A 23,263-nucleotide genomic window follows, 5' to 3' on the forward strand; every position below is an offset into this window, starting at 1 on the left:
AAGGAAAGAACTTACATACAAAGACAGAGCTATAAGACATTCATCAGATTTCTCTTTACAAACTCTAGAGGCAAGGAGAGAATGGAATGACATATTCAAAGTTCTAAGGGAGAGGGAGTTCCAGCCACGAATATTGTATCCTGCAAAGTTATCCTTCAAATATGAGGGAGAAATAAAGGTTTTCTCAAATATTCAAGAACTAAAGGAATTTGCCACAATCAACCCTACCTTACAAGAACTACTGAACTGAGTGCCACAAGAAAGGAGGAAGCAAAGGAATACACATTCCAAACATCAAGTAGCAGATTCTACCATGATGTTAACCTGACTTACCCAGACAGATGACCTCACCATTGTACCCTGAAACCCCATCTCTCCAGAGCCCTGCCCCAGTAGGGAAAGATAGGAGTAAGTTAGGAGTATGGATCAACCTGTCAGTACCCATGTCCATCAGAGAAGTAATCATAGAAACCAGACCTCCCACCTTCTGCACCCCATAGTGACCCTGGGTCCATGCTCCCAGAGAAATAAAGAATAGGAAAGCTTCCAATGAGGGAATGGGATATGGAACTCTGGTGATAGGAAATGTGTGGAATTTCACCCCACTTACTGTATGGTTTTGTAGATATTTTCTATTTTAAAAATAAAAGAAGAAAAAAAAAATCTCCTAATCAGAAAGTGGACAGAATTGCTGACAGAAAAAAAATAGGGATAACATTTTAAATGATATCTGTTTAAGTGCTAATATTTGAACATTGGAAAAGTTTGAACCTCTGTTCTAAAACATAGTCAGGATTGCAAACCAATGTTACCTCAATATAGAAAAAATAGCAGTGTGGAAGCTGTTATTGGGGAAATCTCTTAGAACATGACATTTTATTTACCTAATTTTTTTAGGCTGACAGAAATTGAGAGAGAAGGGAAGACAGAACAAGGTAGATGGAAAGACACCTGCAGTACTGCTTCACTGCTCATGAAGCTTCTCCCTTGCTGGTGGGACCTGGGGACTTGATCCTGGGTCCTTGCATATGGTGATGTGTGTTATGCTCAATCAGGTGCACCACCACCCAGCCCCAGAATGTGAAATTTTAGAGTAAAGCTGTACTCCCAAAATTTTCTTGTAAATTGTATTATAAACTGTTGGGAACATGTGTAAGCCTGATAGAGCTTAGGGAGAACCACCCCTGTCTTTGGATGGAGGTCTGAGAAGATAACCTCTTGGTAAGTCTCTCTCAACCGAGGTGAGCATAAGGGGGGAAACTCAGACTTGTTTATTTCCTTCTTGACTCTCAGGCCCACAGAAACCTCAGTACTTCCCTCCATTAACTGCAGGCCACATGGCCACAGATTCACTTATTCAAAGTCACCTTCTGATCACAGAAGAACACACCTTATCACACACTTCATCACACACCTCAGACCCCAGACAAGAGAAATTTCAAACTATATGGCATTTTGATATCCATCTTCTTTCTGTCTCACCCTACAGGTTTAACCCCTATGCTTCTCTCAAATACCTTTGGATAATTAAGTTGCTTGTGTCATGGAGAATAACTGTCTTGTATCTCATCAATTCCTGTCATACCAGCCCCCTACCTTAGGGGCATGCTGACTGTTAAGAGACCTGTAATTTCTGTCATATTTCAACAATAATTAACTTCATTGCTTTTCTATTTAACTCATGTCCACTTTGCTAATAAACGGACTCTAGGATTCTGGGATTCTAGGACTCAGATTCTAGGCACGCTAAGAGTCCCCTGGTGTCTTTTACTTTGTGTCACCCCTGTCGTGAACAAGAAAGAACCAGCTCGTTACCTTTCGCCTGGAGGACACCCCGCCGGAGAGAGAGAGATACCCCGAAAATAAACCTCTAAAATCAGTAACATTCATTTAAAGATAAAAGGGGCTGGGCAATGTTGTACCCAGTTGAGTACACGTTACTGTGTGCAAGCAGCCAAGTTCCCACCTGCGAGGGTGGAGAAAGCTTTATAAGAAGTGAAGAAATACTTCAGGTGTCTCTCTGTTTCTCTTGCAATTCCTCCTTTCTCTCTCTCAATTTATCGCTGTCCTATCAAATAAATATTTTTTAAAAAGAGATAATATATAGGGGGAAAGAAAAGAAAAATACAGAAAACTATTTCAAAATGTTAAATGTTTAACAAGTAGAAGCTTCAGAGGGCTTAACAGAGAATGGAAGAAAGGAAGTAATCAAAAGTAGTCCTATTTATTTAACCTTGTTTGTGTTTCACCTCCCCAAGCAGTTGAATCTCCAAATACATCTTTGGTGTAGCTGGTCTAATCTAATATCCAGGCCTTTGATCAATTTTCATCTGATTTTGGTGCATGGTGTTAGGTGGTGCTCTAGTTTCACTTTTCTACATATGGCTGTCCGTTTTGCCAGCATCGTTTGTTGAAGAGACCTTTTTTTCTCTAATAAATGGTTTTGGCCCCTTTGTCAATGGGTTTGGCCCCTTTAGATGTATATGTGTGAGCTTATTTCTGGACTCTCAATTCTGTTCCACTGATCCAGTGATTCATTTATTCCAGCACCATACTGTTTTAGCTGAAGTTGTGGAATGTGATTTCTCCTATTTTTTTTGGTTTGTTTTTTCTGAGGATTGCCAGGGTGAATGGGTCCAATAGGCTTTGGTGAATATATGTTGGTTTAATAATTGAATGTGGTATGAAAACATATTTTAAAGAGTTGTGAGACTATTTTTAAGACATTCATAGTCTTGTAAATTAATGTTATCTCAAAACAACCAGATGCATGGAAGGAAATAAATAAATAAATAATACATTCATACCAGTGTAATATACTCAAACTCAACGATGTACTCTGGTAAAACAAGGTCATGATCAAAGACAAACCACTTGCACTGTCGCATGCTGCAATCACAGCTCCTTTGTCCTATTATAGAATCTAGAGTAAAATCCAAAATAAGAGAAGAAAAAAAATTAAATACACTTCAGAACTGAAGTACTTCTTTCACTCACATGACTTAGTAAACAGTAAATTCAATTAAGTTCTATTTTGGTGAGGGTTTTATTTCTTCTATATCTTCATGCCCCCACTCCATTTCTTAACTCTATAAATATTATAGTATGGACCGACCAGTCAACGCCCATGTTCAGCGGGGAAGCAATTACAGAAGCCAGACCTTCTACCTTCTGCAACCCTCAATGACCCTGGGTCCATGATCCCATACGGATAGAGAATGGGAAAGCTATCAGGGGAGGAGGTGGGATATGGAGAATGGGTGGTGGGAATTGTGTGGAATTGTACCCCTCCTACCCTATGGTTTTGTTAATTAATACTTTCTTAAATAAATAAAAAAAAAGAAAAATAACAATACAGTTAAACATGTTTGGATATACCAAAAACTTTATGTAATCCATTACTTTTTGTCTAAGGGGATAAATTAAATTGTCTAAGACAAAAAAAAAGAAATATAAATATTAATCATCCTTATAACTACATATGATTATTTGGGTTTAATTTTATTGATATTTATATTATTCTTCTCACACTTCTTCTATTTTGTATAATATGTGATCATATAATATTGTCCTGACAAATGCATTACTTTAAAATCTGTCCTATTTAAAGCTATATGAACAAAAAAAGCTGGGTGTTTACTGTTTGCAAATAAGTAACACATACACTATATATAAACAGAAACATATTACATATGTAAAGTATATGATATGTGAATGTCAAATGTAATATTTTATATGAAAATCTATTTCATAGAGTATGCATGCATAAAAGTCATTGAAATAGGGAGTTGATAAATGGAAGCTAGCAGTTACAAGCAAGTTTTTATAGAAAAGGTTATAAACTTTGCTAGTTGGAAATTTGTATTAAATTTAAACATTTTGTATTCAAAGAGATAAAAACTCTTTTTTGGTTGACATACTTAGTAAATATTTTCGAGGAATAAATACTGAATTAACCGTTGGATAGTTGGCTTGACTGATCGAGTCCTGTTCTTGAACCTCAACACTCTGGCCGAGGAAGACCTTTGCAATGAGAAGGATGCCTAAATGTGAAAAAGCAGAAACATTTCATAATTCAGTTTGATAATTTTTCAGTGTATCACCTTCCTTGGTGATACAGACTTGGCTGTATACTGTATGTGGCGGAAATCCTGGCTACCTAAATTGTCACTGTATGGTACATAGCATCTTCCTCAATCTAAAATACGAGTTCAATACTTGCTGAAAACAAATGGACAAAAAGAAGATTTTTCTAATAATATCAAGTGAAGGTTTATAGATAAAGATTAATCTGTTTTTTAATTTAATAATTTAAAACAAGAAATTTGTTATTATTAACTTGGTGAAAATTCATCTGTCATCAGCATCTAGCATTCAGTTGGGATAGGTAGCACTCAGTACCTAACTATGGAAGGGATGGGCTTTTTTTTTTTTTTTTTTAATTTCATGACAGTTGATATTGGGCCTTGATAACTGCATGACCACTTCACTGCTCCTGGAAGCCACTTTTTAAATTTAATTTTTTTCTCTTTTTCTTTTTTCATAGAAGATGAGGTAGAGCAGAGAGAGAGAGAGAGAGAGAGAAGGCGCTATACCTGCAGCATTGTTCCACTAGTGAAGCTTCCTCTCTGCAGGTGGAACCAAGGACTTTAACTCGGGTCCTTGTATGTGGTAATATGTGTGGTCCTCCAGGTAAGAAACTACTCAGCTATTAAAGAATATTTTTATTCCCATTGGAGTTCTTAGAAACTTTGAGATTTACTAAATCCCAAGGATTTCTAGGAGTCACTGACTCTCACAAATAATTTTCTAATTACATGCAATGAGACATGCTTTTATTTACTTTGTTTAAGATATAAAGTGTGAATCGGGAGGAACCTAGCTGTTTTCGGAAAGCATACACAAGAAGGATTTACAAAAATATTGTGACGGGACTAGAAGATAGTTCACCCAGTTGAGGTTGTGCCTTACCATGCATGAAGTCCTAGGTTCAAACCCTGGTACCACAGGGGAGCACCATGGCATCAGGGTAACTCCACAGATGGTGGAGCAGTGCGGTGATATCTTTCCCTCTCTTCCTTTCTCTCTATCTGAAGTAGAGTGAATTTGGTGAAATTGTACATGTGCAAGAACCCTGGCACCTCAAAAAAATTAGAAAAACATTGTGAGTATTTTTTTTTTTAGGACGGGAACGAAGAAGATGAGAAAAAAGAAACAAGTTGCTTCTTTTTTTTTAACAATAAGAATTCTTTCTAGATTCATTAATCTGATCATTGTTGACTGAATCAAAGTCAATAGTTTAGCGTAAATTATTTTACCGGAGACATAGTCTGGAATCTAGAACATCATTCTTATAACAATTCTTATCAATGAACCGAATTTTTGACTACTCAATCTTTAGCAGAATGGATAGGGATGTTGATTTCCCAGGCCCTGGTGGTGGCCCAGCTAGCTGAGTGCATGTTACTGCACACAAGGACCCAGGTGCAAGCCTCTGCTGGCTGGGGTGACACTTCACTAATGATGAAGAAGGTCTGCAGATGTCTTTCACCTTTCTCTATCACCCATTCCCCTCTCAATTTACCTCTGCCCTATCAAATAAAATAGAAAAGAAAAATGGCCACCAGGAGCAGTGGATTCATAGTGCTAGCATCGAACCCTAGCAATAATTCTAGCAGGGAAAAAGTTGTTTTCCCTTAATATCTCATTTGATTAATTCTCTTAATTTATATTCTTTAGTAGAACATATTAGAACTTCATCTTTTGGGTACTGGGCAGGAACCCAGTAGAGCACACACACATTTCCTTGTGTAAGGACCTGAGTTCAAGCACCTGGCCACCACCTGCGGGGGTGGGGGGTGGAATCTTTATGAGCAGTGAAGCAATGTTGTAGGTGTCTTTCTTTCTGTCTCTCACTTTCTCTCTTAATTTCTCTGTCTTTATAAGAAAGGAAAAAGAAAAGAAAAAAAGACTACCAGGAACAGCAAAGTCACATGTAGGCGTCCAGCCCCAGCAGTAACTCTGGTAGTAGGAAGGAGGAGGAGGAGGAGGAAAAATATCATTTTTGTAGCTCTTATAATAGTTATACTTTTACATTTATTTGCATGATCATTCATGTTTGTAAGCACCATAAAGGAGAAGTTTGTCTAGTTTGCATAGACCATATTCCTAATATCCACTAGCTGTCTAATCTTTAATAAATACTAGTGTAATTGAAGAATGAATAGTAGAAGATGAGGCAAAAGAGAACATGATAATACGGTCTATTTCTCCAATCTGTAGGTTCCAGAGAAGCTCTCCCAGAAGTGCCACACAAATAGGACCATGTACTTCTATTTCTATCTATTCTAGATGCATATAAATTACTCAAAACTGTGAATAAATTAAACAGCAAATGCTGATCTTTTTCTAGCAGCTTATATATTCATATACTTCATGATTTGTTTTCAGTAATTTTAGATTTATAACTAGGTTTTCTTATTTTATAATATTTAATGATAAATAAGGTCTACCTCCTGGATACTTTCTATAATTACTACACAAGCAAAGCAAGTTTCTTTTTCTTTCCTTTCAAGTATCTGGTGTGTATATGTGTACTATACACTCACACACATTATACATATATATATTTATTTATTTTAGAGACACAATTTAATGAGCAAAAGCAGACTATGGAAAGTGTATTCTATAAATTTGATTTTATGTCAATAACAGCTGAGTTTCATCTTATAAATGCTGATGCAGCAGACAGTACATATTAGTTAACAATATGACTAATGTTAAGAAGTCATGTATCACTACAGCAGTAACTACTAAATAGAAGAGTTTCAAAAGTCTTCCAGGTTGATAAGGAAAGTTTTATGGGGTCTGGGTGGTGGTGCACCTGGTTGAGTGAACATGTTCCAGTGCACAAGGACCTTGTTCGAGCCCCTGCAAGGGGAAAGCTTTGTGAGTGGTGAAGCAAAGCTATAGGTGTCTCTCTGTCTCTCTCCCTTCCTATCACCCCCTTCCCTCTCAATTTCTGGCTATCTCTATTCAATAAATAAATAAAGATAAAAAGGAAAAGTTATGAAAAAAATAATGATTTTGACTCAGAAACATTCAGAAATACAGCATATTTGTATTACCATGTCTGAAGAATTCATACTCAACAGAGTTTTTCTTTTCATCTTTGTGCTTTTGCTGTAGAAATTCAATTCTGGGACATTCACATATACTTAGGCTATTAGATAAAATAGCAGCTTCTTTTCTGAGAGGGAGCTAGAAAGAAAAAAATAAAAGTTTGAATTTTTTTATATCTTACAAAATTGTCACTACTTCAACTTTAATACAGTGGTTATTATTTTATGTTTATAGGTTTGTGCAAAGAAAAATTACAGGTCAGATTCAGTGAAAAGATGTAGTAGCTAATATTCAGGTACAACTTCCTTCTGTAAAGCTAACTATATATTTAAAATTTATGGGAGTCAGGCGGTAGCGCAATGGGTTAAGTGCACATGGCACAAAGCACAAGGACTGGCATAAGGATCCTGCTTGGAGCCCCGGCCCCCACCTGCAGGGGAGTCACTTCATAAGTGGTGAAGCAGGTCAGCAGGTGTCTGTCTTTCTCTCTCCCTGTCTTCCCCTCCTCTCTCCATTTCTCTCTGTCCTATCCAGCAATGAACAACATCAACAATGGTAATAATAACCACAACAAGGCTACAACAACAAAGGCAAAAAAAAAAAAAATACCCATATGAGGGTTGGGCAGTAGTGCACCAGGTTAAGCGCACATAGTATGAAGCACAAGGATCTTGGTTTGAGCCCCTGGCTCCCACCTTTGGGGAGTTGCTTCACAAGGAGTGAAACAGGTCTGCAGGTGTCTATCTTCCTCTCTGTCTTCCCCTCCTCTCTCATTTTCTCTCTGTCCTATCCAACAATAACAACAACAGGGGAAAGTGGCTGTCAGGAGCAGTGGAGTCATAGTGTAGGCACAGAGCCCCTGCAATAATCCTAGAAGCAAAAAAAAAAAAAAAAAAAAAAAGAAAGAAAGAAAGAAAGAAATACTCATATTATTTGCAGTAACAGAAGATCCAAAAACAAGCCAAAAACTGTCCTTTTTTTCAGTACAAAAGAACTATGAGAGATTATATATAATCTTCCAAGGACAGAAGTAAGTTTGTACAGTCATCACGAAACCAAGGTATAGAGTGACAAGGTATAGTACTAACTCAGAAGTTTGAAATTACTAATTTAAAATTAGTAGCCAAAATTATATATAAATATATTTTCCATAAATACTGAATTGCCTATGACTCATACGCCCTGTGGTGAGGGGTAGACATGCAGCTTCCTGGGCCAGTGGGGGTGGGAGTGGGTGGGAGGGATGGGTCACAGTCTTTTGGTGGTGGGAATGGTGTTTATGTACACTCCTAGTAAAATGCAGTCATATAAATCACTAGTTAATTAATATGAGAGGGGGAAATTAATTGTATGTCTCGAAGTTTTTTAAGGTACAGACTGAATCTTTTTAATATATAGGCTGTGTATTTGATATGCGGACTCCCTCAAAAGCCTAGACCAAGTAGATCAGAATCAACCAATAGCACAGCTGTATACAAGATACTGGGTACTGTACAGCAAACCCTAACAAAAGAACTTTTCAGAGTTAACCCAATTACCAAATAATGTGATGATAACATTAACTATCGATTGTCTTTTTGAACCCTAAGACAGCAGGAACCTCACATCTCCACTATAGAGCCCCTACTTCCCCCAGTCCTGGAACCCTTGGATAGGGCCCACTTTCCCGTATGCCTCTCCCAATCCATATCAAATAATATTGCATCTGCTGATCACAACCTAATCAACGCAACGATTGCTACCTCAACATGCTTCACTTCAGACTGTGTCCAGAGACTTCACATGTGGAATGACAACCCTTCAGCTTCATTACTCAGGTGAGACCTTTCCTTTGATAGTACTCTAATTCCATCTCAGGGGGTTCACTTTCTAACAAAGTCCCAAAACCTAGATATACACCAGTTTCTGTGAGAGAGAGCATATGTTCATACGTATCCTTAAACTACTGCAAAATATATACCTGAAAGCAGAAGTACACTACAGTTTGCAGTGAGTATCCTCCTAACACTTCCTCTCCACTATTCCAAGCTTTGGGTCCATGATTACTCAACAATTTGTTTGGCTTTGTATGTTAACTCTCTTTTCAGTCACCAGGTTCCAGATGTCATCAGGATGCCGGCCAGGCTTCCCTGGACTGAAGACTCCACCAGTGTGTCCTGGAGCTCCTCTTCCCCAGAGACCCACCATACTAGGGAAAGAGAGAGGCAGACTGGGAGTATGGACCGACCAGTCAACACCCATGTTCAGTGGGGAAGCAATTACAGAAGCCAGACCTTCGACCTTCTACAACCCACAATGACCCTGGGTCCATGCTCCCAGAGGGATAGAGTGTGGGAAAGCTATCAGGGGAGGGGGTGGGATATGGAGATTGGGTGGTGGGAATTGTGTGGAGTTGTACCCTTCCTACCCTATGGTTTTGTTAATTTATCCTTTCTTAAATAAAAAAAAAAAGATGTGTCAAACAAAAGGCTCTTTTTACCAATTTTTTAAACTGAAGTGATTAAGGGAGATGTATTAAGGTGATATTATTAATAGGGAGTTAAGTTAAATCTTGATTTAAGCAGTCTTAAATGCTGGGTAGAGAGATTTGGACTTCATTATCCTAAGTAATAAGAAGCCATTTTCATCATAAGCATAGCCTTTTGTATGCTATAATGAGAACTTAAGAGAGATTAATGTGTCATACTGTCAAATGTGGAATGAATGGAGAGCAAGATCAAGGGCAAAGTTGTCTATTAGGAAGCTACTAGTATAAATTAGAAGGAATATTCTAGGTGGTGGCACACAATAAAAAAGAAGGATGCAAGTGACATGGTAAAGGAAGAATCACTAGAAATGGTTACTATTAGGTGTGAGAATAATGGAAAAGAGAATGGTCAAAGATAAGACTTTGAACCTAGTCAGAAATGAAATAACAGCACTATTAGAAATAAGGAAAGAAGGGGGTCGGGCGGTGGCGCAGTGGGTTAAGCGCATGTGGCGCAAAGCGCAGGGACCGGCGTAAGGATCCCGGTTCGAGCCCCCGGCTCCCCACCTGCAGGGGAGTCGCTTCACAGGCGGTGAAGCAGGTCTGCAGGTGTCTATCTTTCTCTCCCCTTCTCTGTCTTCCCCTCCTCTCTCCATTTCTCTCTTTCCTATCCAACAACGAATTGCGTCAACAAGGGCAATAATAATAACCACAACGAAGCTACAACAAGGGCAACAAAAGGGGGGGAAAATGGCCTCTAGGAGCGGTGGATTCATGGTGCAGGCACTGAGCCCAGCAATAACCCTGGAGGAGGAAAAAAATTTAAAAAAAATAAAAAAATAAAAAGAAATAAGGAAAGAAGTCTCAAAGTTGCTTATGAGCAAAAGACTGATGACTAGTTTTTAAGTATATTTGTATAAAATAATAAAGCAGACAAACCATAAAGGAATTACAGTACTAGGATGCCAGGGCAGAGATCAAGAGATAAATTTGCTGAACATGTACATTTTGGAGAAAGTCAAAGTGGAAAAATGATATTCCCTATGATTTGTGACCAAGTCCTTATATATCAAAGAAAATATTTGGTGTTCCTCATGCCAGACAGCCCTCTGCTTTACAAAGACACTACCAGTCTAAGCTAAGTCCTTCTAAACTGATTATATAGCTGTCTTTTAAACTGAATTCCACCTATCAAATAATGCAGAGCATAACTATTTATCTTACTCAGCATGTACACATCATGACAGAAGTCTAGTTTATTTTAACTTCCACATTCTGTATGATGATTTTTCTGAGCAATTAATTTACCTCATTTTTAGACTCTTAACAATGAGTCACTGATGCTGTATGTAGGAAAACGGGTAGATTGGTAACCTTTAACTTTGTGGCAGTCTTATCCTTAGAGGTCAAGTTAAGAAACAGAGTCCAGGTTCCAGATGTCATCAGGATGCTGGCCAGGCTTCCCTAGACTGAAGACCCCAGCAATGTGTCCTGGAGCTCCGCTTACCCAGAGACACACCCTACTAGGGAAAGAGAGAGGCAGACTGGGAGTATGGACCGACCAGTCAACGCCCATGTTCAGCGGGGAAGCAATTACAGAAGCCAGACCTTCCACCTTTTACAACCCACAGTGACCCTGGGTCCATGCTCCCAGAGGGATAGAGAATGGGAAAGCTATCAGGGGAGGGGATGGGAAATGGAGATTCGGTGGTGGGAATTGTATGGAATTGTACCCCTCCTACCCTATTATTTTGTTAATTAATCCTTTCTTAAATTAAAAAAAAATAATAATAAAAAATTTAAAAAAATAAACAGTCAAAGATGAAGTAGTCAGAAACATGGGGGAATAAAAACAGTGCAATGCCACAGATCCAAGAAATTATAATCTTTGGTCTATATTAAAGTCCTCAAAAACCTGATGTTTATCTAAAAGTTTTAGCCTATTTCAATTCTAACTATCCACGTTTCAAAATGCTCAACAGTCACACTTGTTTAGGATAGAAGAGTGTAGAGGGCTGGTGTAGATTTAGTTATACTGCATCTCCTTTAGGAGAGGACATAGTTTCACAGAGTGTAACTGGCAGAAAATACAGAAATATTAGCCCCATTTTCCCCTTACCCTTAGTGCCCTTGACAGTTCTTCATTCTGAGGAATGATTCTAAGCACTTCATTCTACTTTGCAAATCCTAAAACCCTCACCTTTTTAACCTCTCTTGCAGAAAGTTCACTGAGGGCACTCTACCATGCTTTGCTGCAGCTGTCATCCCTGGTGTTAGCTATTGCTGTTACTCCTTGGTAAAAGTGCCCTTAGCCTCTGCTCCTATTGCCTCTAATCCAGTTGTAATCAAATGTCTAGAATGATTTTTGGTGATTTTTTATTATGTTTAAAAATACATAAGTTAAAACTACTATTTTCAGTGTATGCAGTTTACTGCTATTAAGTATATTTATGTTGTATAACTATCACTACTACTCACTTCTAAAACCTTTCACCATCTCAAATATTGGGTTGTCAGAAAAGTCAGTATGCATTTTTAAAAATATTTTATTTATTAATGAGAAACATAGGAGGAGAAAGAAAGAGCCAGATATCACTCTGGTACATGTGCTGCTGGGGACTGAACTCAGGACCTCATGCTTGAGAGTCCAATGCTTTATCCACTGTGCCACCTCCCGGACCACAGTATACATTTTTTTGCATAGAAAAATGTCATTACTTTTTGACAACCCAGTAGAAACTCTATTCATCTACAATAACTCCCAGTTTTTTTGTTTTTCCAAGCTGCTGACAAGCCTCAATTCTACTTTCTGCCTCTATGTATCTACCTAATCAACTTGTAACTATACAAGTGAAATCATATGTTTTCATTTGTGTCTGGCTTCTACCATTTACCATTTGAAAGTTAATACATGTATACTATGTATCAGAATTTAATTCCATTTTATGAATGAATAATAATCTATTATATGTATATGCCACATAAAACCATATACATTTACCTGTTACTGAATATGTGGGTTGTTTTTACTCTGGTTATTGTAATGATGTGAAAAATCGATGTAAAAGTATCAGAGAACTTTTTATGCATATTCACTAAATCCCAATAACTTTGTGAAATAGATACAATTAACTAATTTTTTTATATACAGAAAAAAAACAGGTAGAGAGAAGTGAGGTTACATGACTGTTGAGTAGAAATGCAAAGATCCAATTGTAGCAATAATTTTCTTTGTCATATTCTGAAAAATATTAGAAAGCATTGCTCCACAGTGTGTTATAACTGCCTTACCAAGAGATAGAAAACTGATTTAAGGCTGATTGGATATTTTGGAGCTCAGGAGTAAGTAGGGACAAATCAATATTAGTAGCAAAGTGGGGCAATGAAGTAGAGAATAAGAAATGGTAGTAGAGGGAGTCGGGCTGTAGTGCAGCGGGCTAAGCGCAGGTGGCGCAAAGCACAAGGACCGGCATAAGGATCCCGGTTCGAAACCCGGCTCCCCACCTGCAGGGGAGTCGCTTCACAGGCGGTGAAGCAGGTCTGCAGGTGTCTATCTTTCTCTCCTCCTCTCTGTCTTCCCCTCCTCTCTCCATTTCTCTCTGTCCTATCCAACAACGACAACAACAATAATAACTACAACAATAAAACAACAAGGGCAACAAAAGGGAATAAATATAAAAAAAATTTAAAAAAAAATTAAAAAAAAAAAAGAAATGGTAGTAGCAAGTTGCAGACGCTAGCATGATTCCACCCTGACTTCCCTATGCAGACAACCTTACCAATGTGTCCTGGAACCTAATCTCTCTAGAGCCCTGCCCCACCAGGGAAAGATAGAAACCAGCTGGGGTATGAAGTGACCATATCCAAATCCAGCAGAGAAGCAATTACAGAAGCCAGACTCCTACCTTCTGCACTCCCAAAACAACTTTGATCCATACTCCCAGTGACAGGAGGAAGAGGAAAGTGGGCTCTAAACTCCAGCTCTGTCAGGTTCCAGAGAGAGAGAGAGGATGAAAAGGAGATAGATACTTGGATGTAGTAATAGGGTTATGTGTGGTTTGGAGAGGAAGAGAGGATTGGACCTAGTAGAAAAAGGGGGAAATCATGTACAAACGTAGACAGAGAGTTGTGGAGATGACAGTTAACCCGTATCTACAGCCTTGGGAGAACCACAGTGGTTTGTAATGGAGGGACTTGAGATTCAGAACTCTGGTGTTGGGAACGGTGTGGAATTATACCCCTGTTGACATGTAATTTTGTAAATCAATATTGAATCACTAATAAAAATTTTTTTAAATAGTAGCAAAAGGGAAAAAAAACATGATAGCTAGAAAGTACAACAGTTTTAAATGAATGCTATTTTTTCCAGGTGGAGACAACCTGAGAGAGTTTAAAACATTAAAGAAGTGAATTTCATAAAGGTCACAACAGAAAAATAAAATGCCTAGAAAGACTAAATAGTTATGCAGATAATGCAATCAACTCTACAGCTATACCATCCTGAACACTCCTGATCTTGTCTGATCTCAGAAGCTAAGCAGGGTTGGGCCTGGCTAGTACTTGGATAGGAGATAATGCAATCAGTAGAGTTTTCCTGATACTATCCGAAGAAGGAAGATGTCGTATTTTCTGTGACAACATTAAGCTATGTGCAACATCAGTTGTTTGATGTAAGTATGGATAACTGGGAATCAACCATGTTTAACCATGGCAGGGCTCTATTCACTAGGAAGAAAGCATTATTTTGAATGATATTGTATGCTACCTTGCTTGTTTCACCATCTTTGAATCCTTTTTCAAGTATTTGTAGTAGGTGTTTTTTCTTCACTGTAATTTCAGGATCAAAAACATAAAAAAGGCATTCTAGCATCTTTCGAGAGTTCCTTAGTAATTGAAACAAAAAAGTTTAAGAATTAGTTTCAAAAAAGCATAGCCATAGAGAAGATGACCATGTGTCCTGTCCAAAAGATTTCTCATTTACAATTGATGTTCCAGTATTATTACTTTAAAAATAAATGTGTTGAAGTAACATTGCATTATATCACTATGTAACTTTCATGTATGCACCACCAAAAATAAATGTGTGTACATATCACATTAAGCTTATCACTAAAAGTATAATTCTATTCAGCTTCCTAATTAAACTGCTACTCTCACACATTTTCAAAAAGAGGTCCAATGTATATAAACTATAAGATCATCTTAGCCAAGGGAGTTGCATAAAAGGAAAGATTTTCTGCCAAAGCCTACTTTCACTTTTGCAAACCTATGTAACATATTTTATAAAAGTCAAGATTTTGTAAAAAAAAAAAAAAAATGTTCCTTATAGACCTTAGCTTCTTACTCTGAATCATGCATATCTTCCGAGTCCAAAAACTTTTGGAATTTCTCTTCAAATTTCAATCTCAGAATACGGTTGTTAACTTTAAGGACACGTTTTACTTTCACTCCCATAATGCCATATGGTCTGAACTCCCATGTACAAAAGCGTGACAGAATTAATTCATAGCAGGAATTAAACCTATATAGGAATACAGGATATATACACATAAAATATTGAAGAGTTCAAAGTTATACATCAATAAAGGTTGCAGCCCATATTTTTATGCTTTTTGCTATACAGTTGCTTTGCATTCACAAAAAAGCACACATTTAATCAGAGAAACTAGACTTTGAAGCATAACAATGATATATTCTGATATATACTGGTCAGGCAATGTCCATTACTGAAATGATTTTTTTGTGAATATTTTGTGAAAGCCTCTATGAAACAAAATGAATCTCACTTTCTAATTATTGGTTGACTATTCCTTCATCCCCCACACCCATCCCAGTACTGCTCAGCTATGTTTACGGTGGTGTTGGGGATTGAACCTGTGACCTTGCAGCCTCAAGTGTGGAGTCTGTTTGCATAACCATTATGCTACCTACCCTGCCTACTACTACTATACTACAACTTTTTTTTTTTTTTTCCATCAGGGTTATAGCTGGGGCTCAGCAACTGCACTAGGAATACACTGTTTCCAGTGGTCATTACTGGCCCCTTTTTTTCTTTCTATTTTATTTGATAGGAAAGAAAGAAATTGAGGGGGTGGAGATATAAGAGAGGAAGAGAGAAAGATATCTGAAGACCTGCTTCACTCTGGGACTCAAATCTTGCACCCCTATGCCGCCTTCTTCTTCTTCTTCTTCTTCTTCCTCTTCTTCTTTCTTCTCCTTCTCCTCTTCCTCCTCTCCCTCCTCCTCCTCTCCCTCCTCCTCCTCTTCCTTCTCCTCCTCTTTTCCCTCCTCCTCCTCCTCCTCTTCCTCCTCCTCCTCTTCCTCCTCCTCCTCTTCCTCCATCTCCTCCTCCTTCTCCTTCTTCTTTTTCTTCTTTTTTAATCTGCTGCTTCTTTTTCCTCTGACAGACTTTTCCATTAGGTTTATTATTGGGACTCAGTGCATCACACTCCATCACTATATTCCTTGCAGCCTTTAAAATTATTGATTTGTGATTAATAGTAGGTTACAGATTGTAAGATTACAGTGTATGGTCCACATCACGTGCACCACCAAAGTTCTGTATCCCCACCCTCCCACCTCCCAAAAATAATCACTATAGGTCTCACAAGTCTTAGAAACAGTTTGCTTGGTTCTGTTTTTCTTTCTTTTTTTTTTTTTAAATCAAGTTCATATGTACCAGTTCTCTAGATTCCACATAAGAGTGAACTCATCTGGTAATTGTCTTTCATCTCTTATTTCGATAAGCATAGTCAACTTTAGTTCCATTCATTTTATCACAAAGGACAAAATATCATCTTTTTTTGATTGCAGAGTAGTAATCCATGGAATATATATCCCATAACTTCTTTAGAGTCATGTGTTGATGAGCATATAGATTGCTTCTACTTTTTGGTTATTGTGCATAATGCAGCTATGAATATAGGGGTGCATATGTCCCTTCAAATTAGTGTTTCATGTCCACTAAATGCCTAAGAGTGGTAATGCTGGATAATAAGGTCATTCCATTTTAACTTGTTTAAGGAACCTTTTATAAAATTATCTTTATTTATTATTGGATAGAGTCAGAGAAAAATCAAGAGGGAAGGGGAAGATAGAGAGGGAGAGAGAAAGACACCTGCAGCCCTGCTTTACCATTTGTGAAGCTTCCCCCCTGCAGGTGGGGACCAGGAGCTTGAACCTGGGTCCTTGCACATGTTAACATGAGCTCAACCAGGTGCACTACTGCCCAGCCCCTTGTGTAAGGACTCTTCATATAGTATTCCAAAGGGGCTGCACCAGTTTATATTACTACCAGAAATGTAGCAGTTTCTTTTTCTCCACAACCTCTCCAACACCTCTGACATACTTCTAAAGTTGGATTTCCCCAGGAATTAGTCATTGCTCACCTCTTATTTCCATGAACATTATCTCTAGGGGATTCATCTGTTTGTGTGTGTGTGTGTGAATTACTTACACATACATCTACTATGTGATATATATATGCATATTACATTTTAAACTGAGTTGTAAATTGTATAAATACATATATACAATATGTCTATTTATGTGTGTACACACACTAATATATTTCAACTTTTTATTTCTTGATGTGACTACCACAATATATTTCAACTTTTTATTTCTTGATGTGACTACCACCTAACATTGCTGAATATGTCCAAACTTGAATACCCAGCCACCAGCTTGATAATGTTTCCTTTTATTGCTTATGTACTAGGTCTCTCAAACATAACTCATTTGATAACTGCCCATAAACCTGCTCTTTCTGAGTTTTCCTTCTCAGTGTTTTGTACCGCCATCTAACAGGTAACTGAGGTCAAAAGGAATAAACTGCCTTATTTCTCCTCACCAATATCCCCTCATTTACCAAGTCTATTTGGCCCTACATCTAAAATACATTGCGAATAGGACTGTATTTCATTATCACCTTTGCTCTTACTATAGTCTAAATCAGCATCATATCTGATTTTTTGAATAAACTCTTTGAAATATGGGCAGGAGAAATAGTTCACTAGGTAGGGCACATCCCTTGTCATGTTGTGACCTAAATTTAAATCTCAGAACCACTTGGGAGGTGCTATGGCACCAAAGAAAGCTCCAGTGATGCCCCTCTCCTCACTCCTTTTGCCTCTCTATCTAGATGAAAAAAGCATCATGGCCAACCTAAATTCCCTGGGCAGATGACTCCACCATGTGTCCTGGAGCCCTGCCTCCCCATAGCCCTGCCCCACTAGGGAAAGAGACAGGCTCAGAGTATGGATCAACCTGCCAACACCCATGTCCAATGGAGAAGCAATTACAGAAGCCAGACCTTCCACCTCCTGCACCCCATAATGACCCTGGGTCCATACTCCCAGAGAGATAAAGAATAGGGTGGCTATCAAGGGAGGGATTTGGATATGGAGTTCTGGGGGTGGGAATTATGTGGAATGGTACCCCTCCTATCTTATAGTCTTGTCGATATTTCCACTTTATAAATAAAAATTAGAAAAAGAAAAAAGCATCATGGAGTGATGAAATCAAATATTCTTGAGGCCTATGTTCTGAAATAAATATTTTTGAGCTAAAGACTTATCTCTAGAAAATATCCTATTCATTCATTCTCTGCTGCCATCACCTAGCTATGCTCATAATAATTTTGGTCTTGTCTTTATGTAGCCCAGATTTTAGATCAGGATGAGATTTAAGCAGTGACTGGGCGTTGGGGGGGGGGGGGGGAGGAAGATCTTCACAAGTAGTAAAGCAGTGCTCTCACTTTCTCTCTTTCTCTCTGTTCTATCAAATAAGTAAAGTTTAGAAAAGTATATGTGCACTTAACTGGGTATACCCACCCCCCTAAAGCTAGTTCTTTGTGTTGTAAATGCCCGCTGTTTATATAACCAGATCGAAAGCTTTCAATGTACAAAAGCATCATTTTTAAGCCTTTGGCCCCCCTTCCTTGATAAATGTCTCTTACATAACCATTATGCTATCTTCCCTTCCCAATAGGGGCATTTTAAAACTGAAAAGTACAGTCCTTTGATTTCCTTAATTAAATTAAGCTGAGAAATACTAAATGGCACAAAATTAGAAATCTGCAATGCCCTTGTACTAACAGAATAAAAGACTATTTTGTTATTTCTAGATCTGTCCTAGTACTTTTTATTTAAATGTTAAATCACTGCTTTTTAAATTAATAAAAGTCAATGATGAAATTAATAAGTGGCGCACATAGCAATTTAAAGAACTTTGTAAGTTATCTCTTAACATACATAAATAAAAGATCAAGCTGAGGTAATAATATATGATGGTTTTGTAAATGACTTTAATGTTTGAGGCTCTGGGCTCCCACATTCAACACCCTGCATCACCATAAGCCAGAGTTGAGCAGTGCTCTGGTAAAAAGACAATACAAAAACAGAGCAGGTTTGGTAATAGTTGATTCCTTTAACTGTAGCTTGTCTGAGAAGGTTTTTGTTTGTTTGTTTGTTTGTTTTTACCATTCTGTCTAGTCTGAATGAAAGTCTAGCAGGATATATATTATTCTTTTTTAATTTATTTTTTTATGGATGAAAAGTAAACATTGACAAAACCATAGGATAAGAGGGGTACAACTCCACACAATTCACACCACCAGATCCCATCCCTTCCCCTTATAGCTTTCCTATTCTTTAACCCTCTGGGAGTATGGACCCAAGGTCATTGTGGGATGCAGAAGGTGGAAGGTCTGGTTTCTGTAATTGCTTCCCCGCTGAACATGGGCATTGACTGGTCGATCCATACTCCAAGTCTGTCTCTCTCTTTCCCTAGTAGGGTGGGGCTCTGGGGAAGTGGAGCTCCAGGACACACTGATGGGGTTGTCTATCCAGGGAAGTCTGGTTGGGATCATGCTATCTCTGGAACCTGGTAGCTGAAAAGAGAGTCAACATACAAAGCCAAACAAATTGTTGAACAATCATGGACCTAAAGGCTGGAATAGTGCAGATGAAGCTTTGCCTGATTGCTTCAATGGGCAGATTTACCAGCCCAACAAATTGCTTGGGACTGTGTAGTCAGATCCAAATTGAAGTGGGGAATAGATGCCAGAAACAGCTAAGAAAAAAAAAAAAAAGGAGAAGGAGAAGGAGAAGAAAGAAAGAAAGAAAGGTAGAAAAGGAAAAGAAATAAAGAAATGTAGAAAAGGAAAAGAAAAAAGAAAGAGAGAGAGAGAGAGAAGAGAAAACAAAACAAATCCAACCAAACAAACGAAAAGCCTGCAAACCAAACCAAACAAAAAACTCCCCCAACTGCAGCCAATAGAGGGACTATACAGGGAGAATCAGGGAAGGAATCAACAGATTAACAGAACATATATATGCTCAGAGTTAGGGAGGGTGCTGGTTTGATAAAAGTTATACAAGATTGTTTCAGGTGCAGATCTATCAGCCTGTCAGCTTGCTCGGGACTATATGTAGCTCAGATCTAGTCAGGCAAGGTCACATGGATCCCCCTGCATTCTGACAAAAGGTTCAGCCTTGAAATCTTATTTGAGGAGTTTGTTTTCTCAGGCTGCTGCTATTTCCCAAATAAGACACCTTTGGTCTGGGGGATGGGTTTGGGTGGTACAATGGGGGACTCACTGCTCTGCTCTCCTTTGTTCTTTTTAGTACCCTTTTGCCAATTCATAAATGGGTTATAATTTTCCACTGTGGTTTCTCTTTGTCCCTCCTCTATAGTTTCTCTCTTACTGGTTTGGAAATCCTGTTTCCATTTAAATTGCCAGAATTCGAAGTGATTTTTTGAGAACAGTCAGCCTAGGCACTAACTTCATACAGCTTGTAATACTAAGAGTAAATACAAGTCCTTGAAATACTGCAAACACATATTTGATCTTCACTTTAAAATGGAGTAAGGTTATTATTAAAACCAAGTAAACAGGGCTGGCAAGATAGCTTAACTAGATAGTGTTTTGCTTTGTCATGTGGACAACCCAAGTTTGAGCCTGATCACCACCACATAGAAGGAGAAGGGAACTGCAGTGTTGTGTCCTTAGGTCTCTCTAACTCTGTTCTTGCCTTTTTTTTTTTTTTTTTTAATTTACTTGTTTGGTAATGAGGTTATAAGTAAAACCATACACTAGTGTGATATGCCTAGCCCACTTTATAGTTTTACAGGATTTCTAGTTTCTCTCAAGCTCATAGTATGTTTGGCTCATTAAATAGCTTCTCAGTTTTGAGAAAATGATTGCAAAAATGTGAAATATAATTAGAGTTTATTTCTAATTTTCTTTCTTTTCTTTTTTCTTTATTTAAAAAAAAATTTTTTTTTTTGGTTGCTACTTTTAGTTAAGGCAACACAACCACTTCCTATTTTTTTTACCAGTAGATTTTTCACTGTCAAATGTGGATGCCTACTTTCTGCTTTTGTTTCTGTGGTTCTCTTCATTTCTGTCCAAATGTAATTTTCATCCAGATTTCTGGGGTTTGAGTATATACTTTATTTTAACTCACAAAGTTCATGTGCAGCCTGGCTTTAGATTGCTTTACATAAGTGGTTTGAATTGGACTGTGGTCCCCTGGGAAATCTACTAAGCAGCCTTCTCCAGTACTTGCAGCTTGCCTTTGCCAATCCTGCTTTGTCATTCCTTCTATGTTTCAGCTTTTCACACAATAGTCAGCACCCAGAGCTACATTTAGTCCATAAATGAACTGTATAAAATAGACATGGATAACATAAATAAATGACCACAAATTTTTCTAAATCATATTTTGCTTTTGGGCTAAAGGAAATTAGCTAGGAAATAAGAGTTTATGGCAATGGCAAAAACAAGGAAATTCATAAAAGTGGTAAAGTAAGGACTGGGGAGGTAGCTCACCAAGTAGGGTGAGTGCTCTGCCATATGTGTGGCACAGGCTCAAACCCTGGTACCACGTGGGAGGCACTCTGACAATGGAGGAAGTTCTATTGCTATGGTCTCTCTATCTAACTGAGTGAAAAAGTGGAGAGTTGAAGTCAAATATGAACAGTCTTCAGGTCTACAAAAATAAAGTCAGTTTTTAAAAGGTAGTAACAGTCAATTTCTAGTGGATAAAAACTCATTACGGCAAATATTGTGAAAATGTGATACTTAAAAGATTTTATAAATTGAGGGTCAAGAGACAATTCACCCAGTAGAGCACATGCTTTATCATGAGCAATAACCAGGCCCGGGTCACTGGCCTCCACAAACAAGCACCATGCTACGGAGAAGCTTTATGAGTAATGGAGCAGTGCTGTGGTGTCTCTCATCTCTCTCTCTCTCACTCTGTTACTCATTCTATAAAGTTAAAAAATAAAAATAAAAAGAGTCCACCCAGAGTGGTGGAATCATGCAGGTGTGAAGCTCCAGGAAAAATCCCTAGCAGGGGGAAAAAAAAAAAAAAGAATTGATACTTCAGTTGACGATCCTAACATGTGAAGAAATATGTTGTTCTTGTTTTTTTTAATTTTTATTAGTGATTTAAGAGTGATTTACAAAATTATATGTCAATAGGAGTATAAATCTACTCCAGTCCCACCACCAGGGTTCTGAATCTTCAGTGGCCCCACTGCAAGCCACCACATGGGCCAGCCATCATCTCTACAACCGTCTGTTTACATTTAGACATAACTGCCCCATTTTTCTTCCTGATCCAGTCCTCTCATCCTCTCCAAGCCACTCATGACAACATTACTATCTCCATATATCCCTCTCCTTTCCCTCCTCTTTCTCTGGGTGCTGATGAAGCTGGAGTTCAGAGCCCTCTTATTTTCTTCCTCCTATCAGTTCTCCCCCTGTTGTTCTTGTTCTAATTGTTGTCATGAGATTCCCCACTCCAGATCAACTTTTCCATCCAGAGAGCCAGAGATAGAGAGGAAGATACCACAGCACCAAAGCTTCCTTCAGGGTAGTGGGGACTAGACTTGAACCGGGGACATGCCCATGATAAAGCATGGACACTACCCAAGTGAACCATCCTGAGAGCCCAGGTCTTAATGTTTTAACACTACACGAAATGTCAAATAGATTTACCAGTCATCAGAACAAGTGCCTTCTTCGAAGTGGATATTCCCTACAGTCTCCAACTCAATCAACAAAAATGGAATCAATAAGCCATGACTTTTCTTCTTTTGCTTTACTTCAGTGTGATAAATTGTTTCAATTCTACACAAGAAAAATATACAAAGCTATTAGAATGGTAAAAATATTGTAAGGTTAAAATACATGATATATTTTTTAAAAATACTAAAATCTACAGCTTTTGTAATTGTATAAAGAAAACTTGTTAACTGTTAAATGAAATGAAATACATCCAGCTTTTGGTAATCAAAAATATTGCAAAATTTGTTAACCTAAGAATATGTGAATTTTAGATTTAGACTGAACCACTTAATGGTTTCCAGACCTTAGACAAGTCAAACTTTATTTATTTTTGCCACCAGTCTTATCACTGAGCTCAGTGCCAGCACAAAAACTCCACCTTTCCCAGTGGCCTTTTTTCCCCTTTTTTAAAAGATCTTTTCCCTTTCTTTTCCCTTTCCCTCCCTCCCTCCCTTCCTCCCTCCCTCCCTTCCTTCCTTCCTTCCTTCCTTCCTTTTCTGATACAGGCAGAGAGAAATAGAATTGTTTCATGTTCTAGGTCCACATCTCTATGGATGAATGTTGGGCAGTGCTACAGATGTCTTTATTTCTCA

General features: G+C 38.1%; 2 protein-coding genes across 8 annotated transcripts in view; both read right to left on the reverse strand.

Annotated features, from left to right (window-relative positions):
- LRRC9 (leucine rich repeat containing 9) overlaps window positions 1–23,263 on the reverse strand; it is a 96,890-nt gene that overhangs the window by 52,469 nt on the left and 21,158 nt on the right. For 5 of the 7 annotated variants that reach the window (XM_016186492.2, XM_060174875.1, XM_060174873.1 and 2 more), the window contains 6 exons: window positions 22,602–22,733; window positions 14,934–15,110; window positions 14,355–14,472; window positions 7,128–7,260; window positions 3,921–4,043; window positions 2,808–2,923 (listed from right to left, as the gene is read on the reverse strand). In XM_016186492.2, the coding sequence (XP_016041978.2) occupies window positions 2,808–2,923; window positions 3,921–4,043; window positions 7,128–7,260; window positions 14,355–14,472; window positions 14,934–15,110; window positions 22,602–22,733 (799 nt within the window). The remainder of the gene's footprint in view (window positions 1–2,807; window positions 2,924–3,920; window positions 4,044–7,127; window positions 7,261–14,354; window positions 14,473–14,933; window positions 15,111–22,601; window positions 22,734–23,263) is intronic. The other 2 variants (XM_060174877.1, XM_060174874.1) reach the window with 2 other exon arrangements.
- Window positions 1–23,263, reverse strand: part of JKAMP (JNK1/MAPK8 associated membrane protein) — a 415,429-nt gene that overhangs the window by 10,017 nt on the left and 382,149 nt on the right. The window lies entirely within an intron of this gene.

The sequence above is a fragment of the Erinaceus europaeus genome, chromosome 16 (assembly GCF_950295315.1).
Source record: "Erinaceus europaeus chromosome 16, mEriEur2.1, whole genome shotgun sequence".
NCBI classification, from domain to species: domain Eukaryota; kingdom Metazoa; phylum Chordata; class Mammalia; order Eulipotyphla; family Erinaceidae; genus Erinaceus; species Erinaceus europaeus.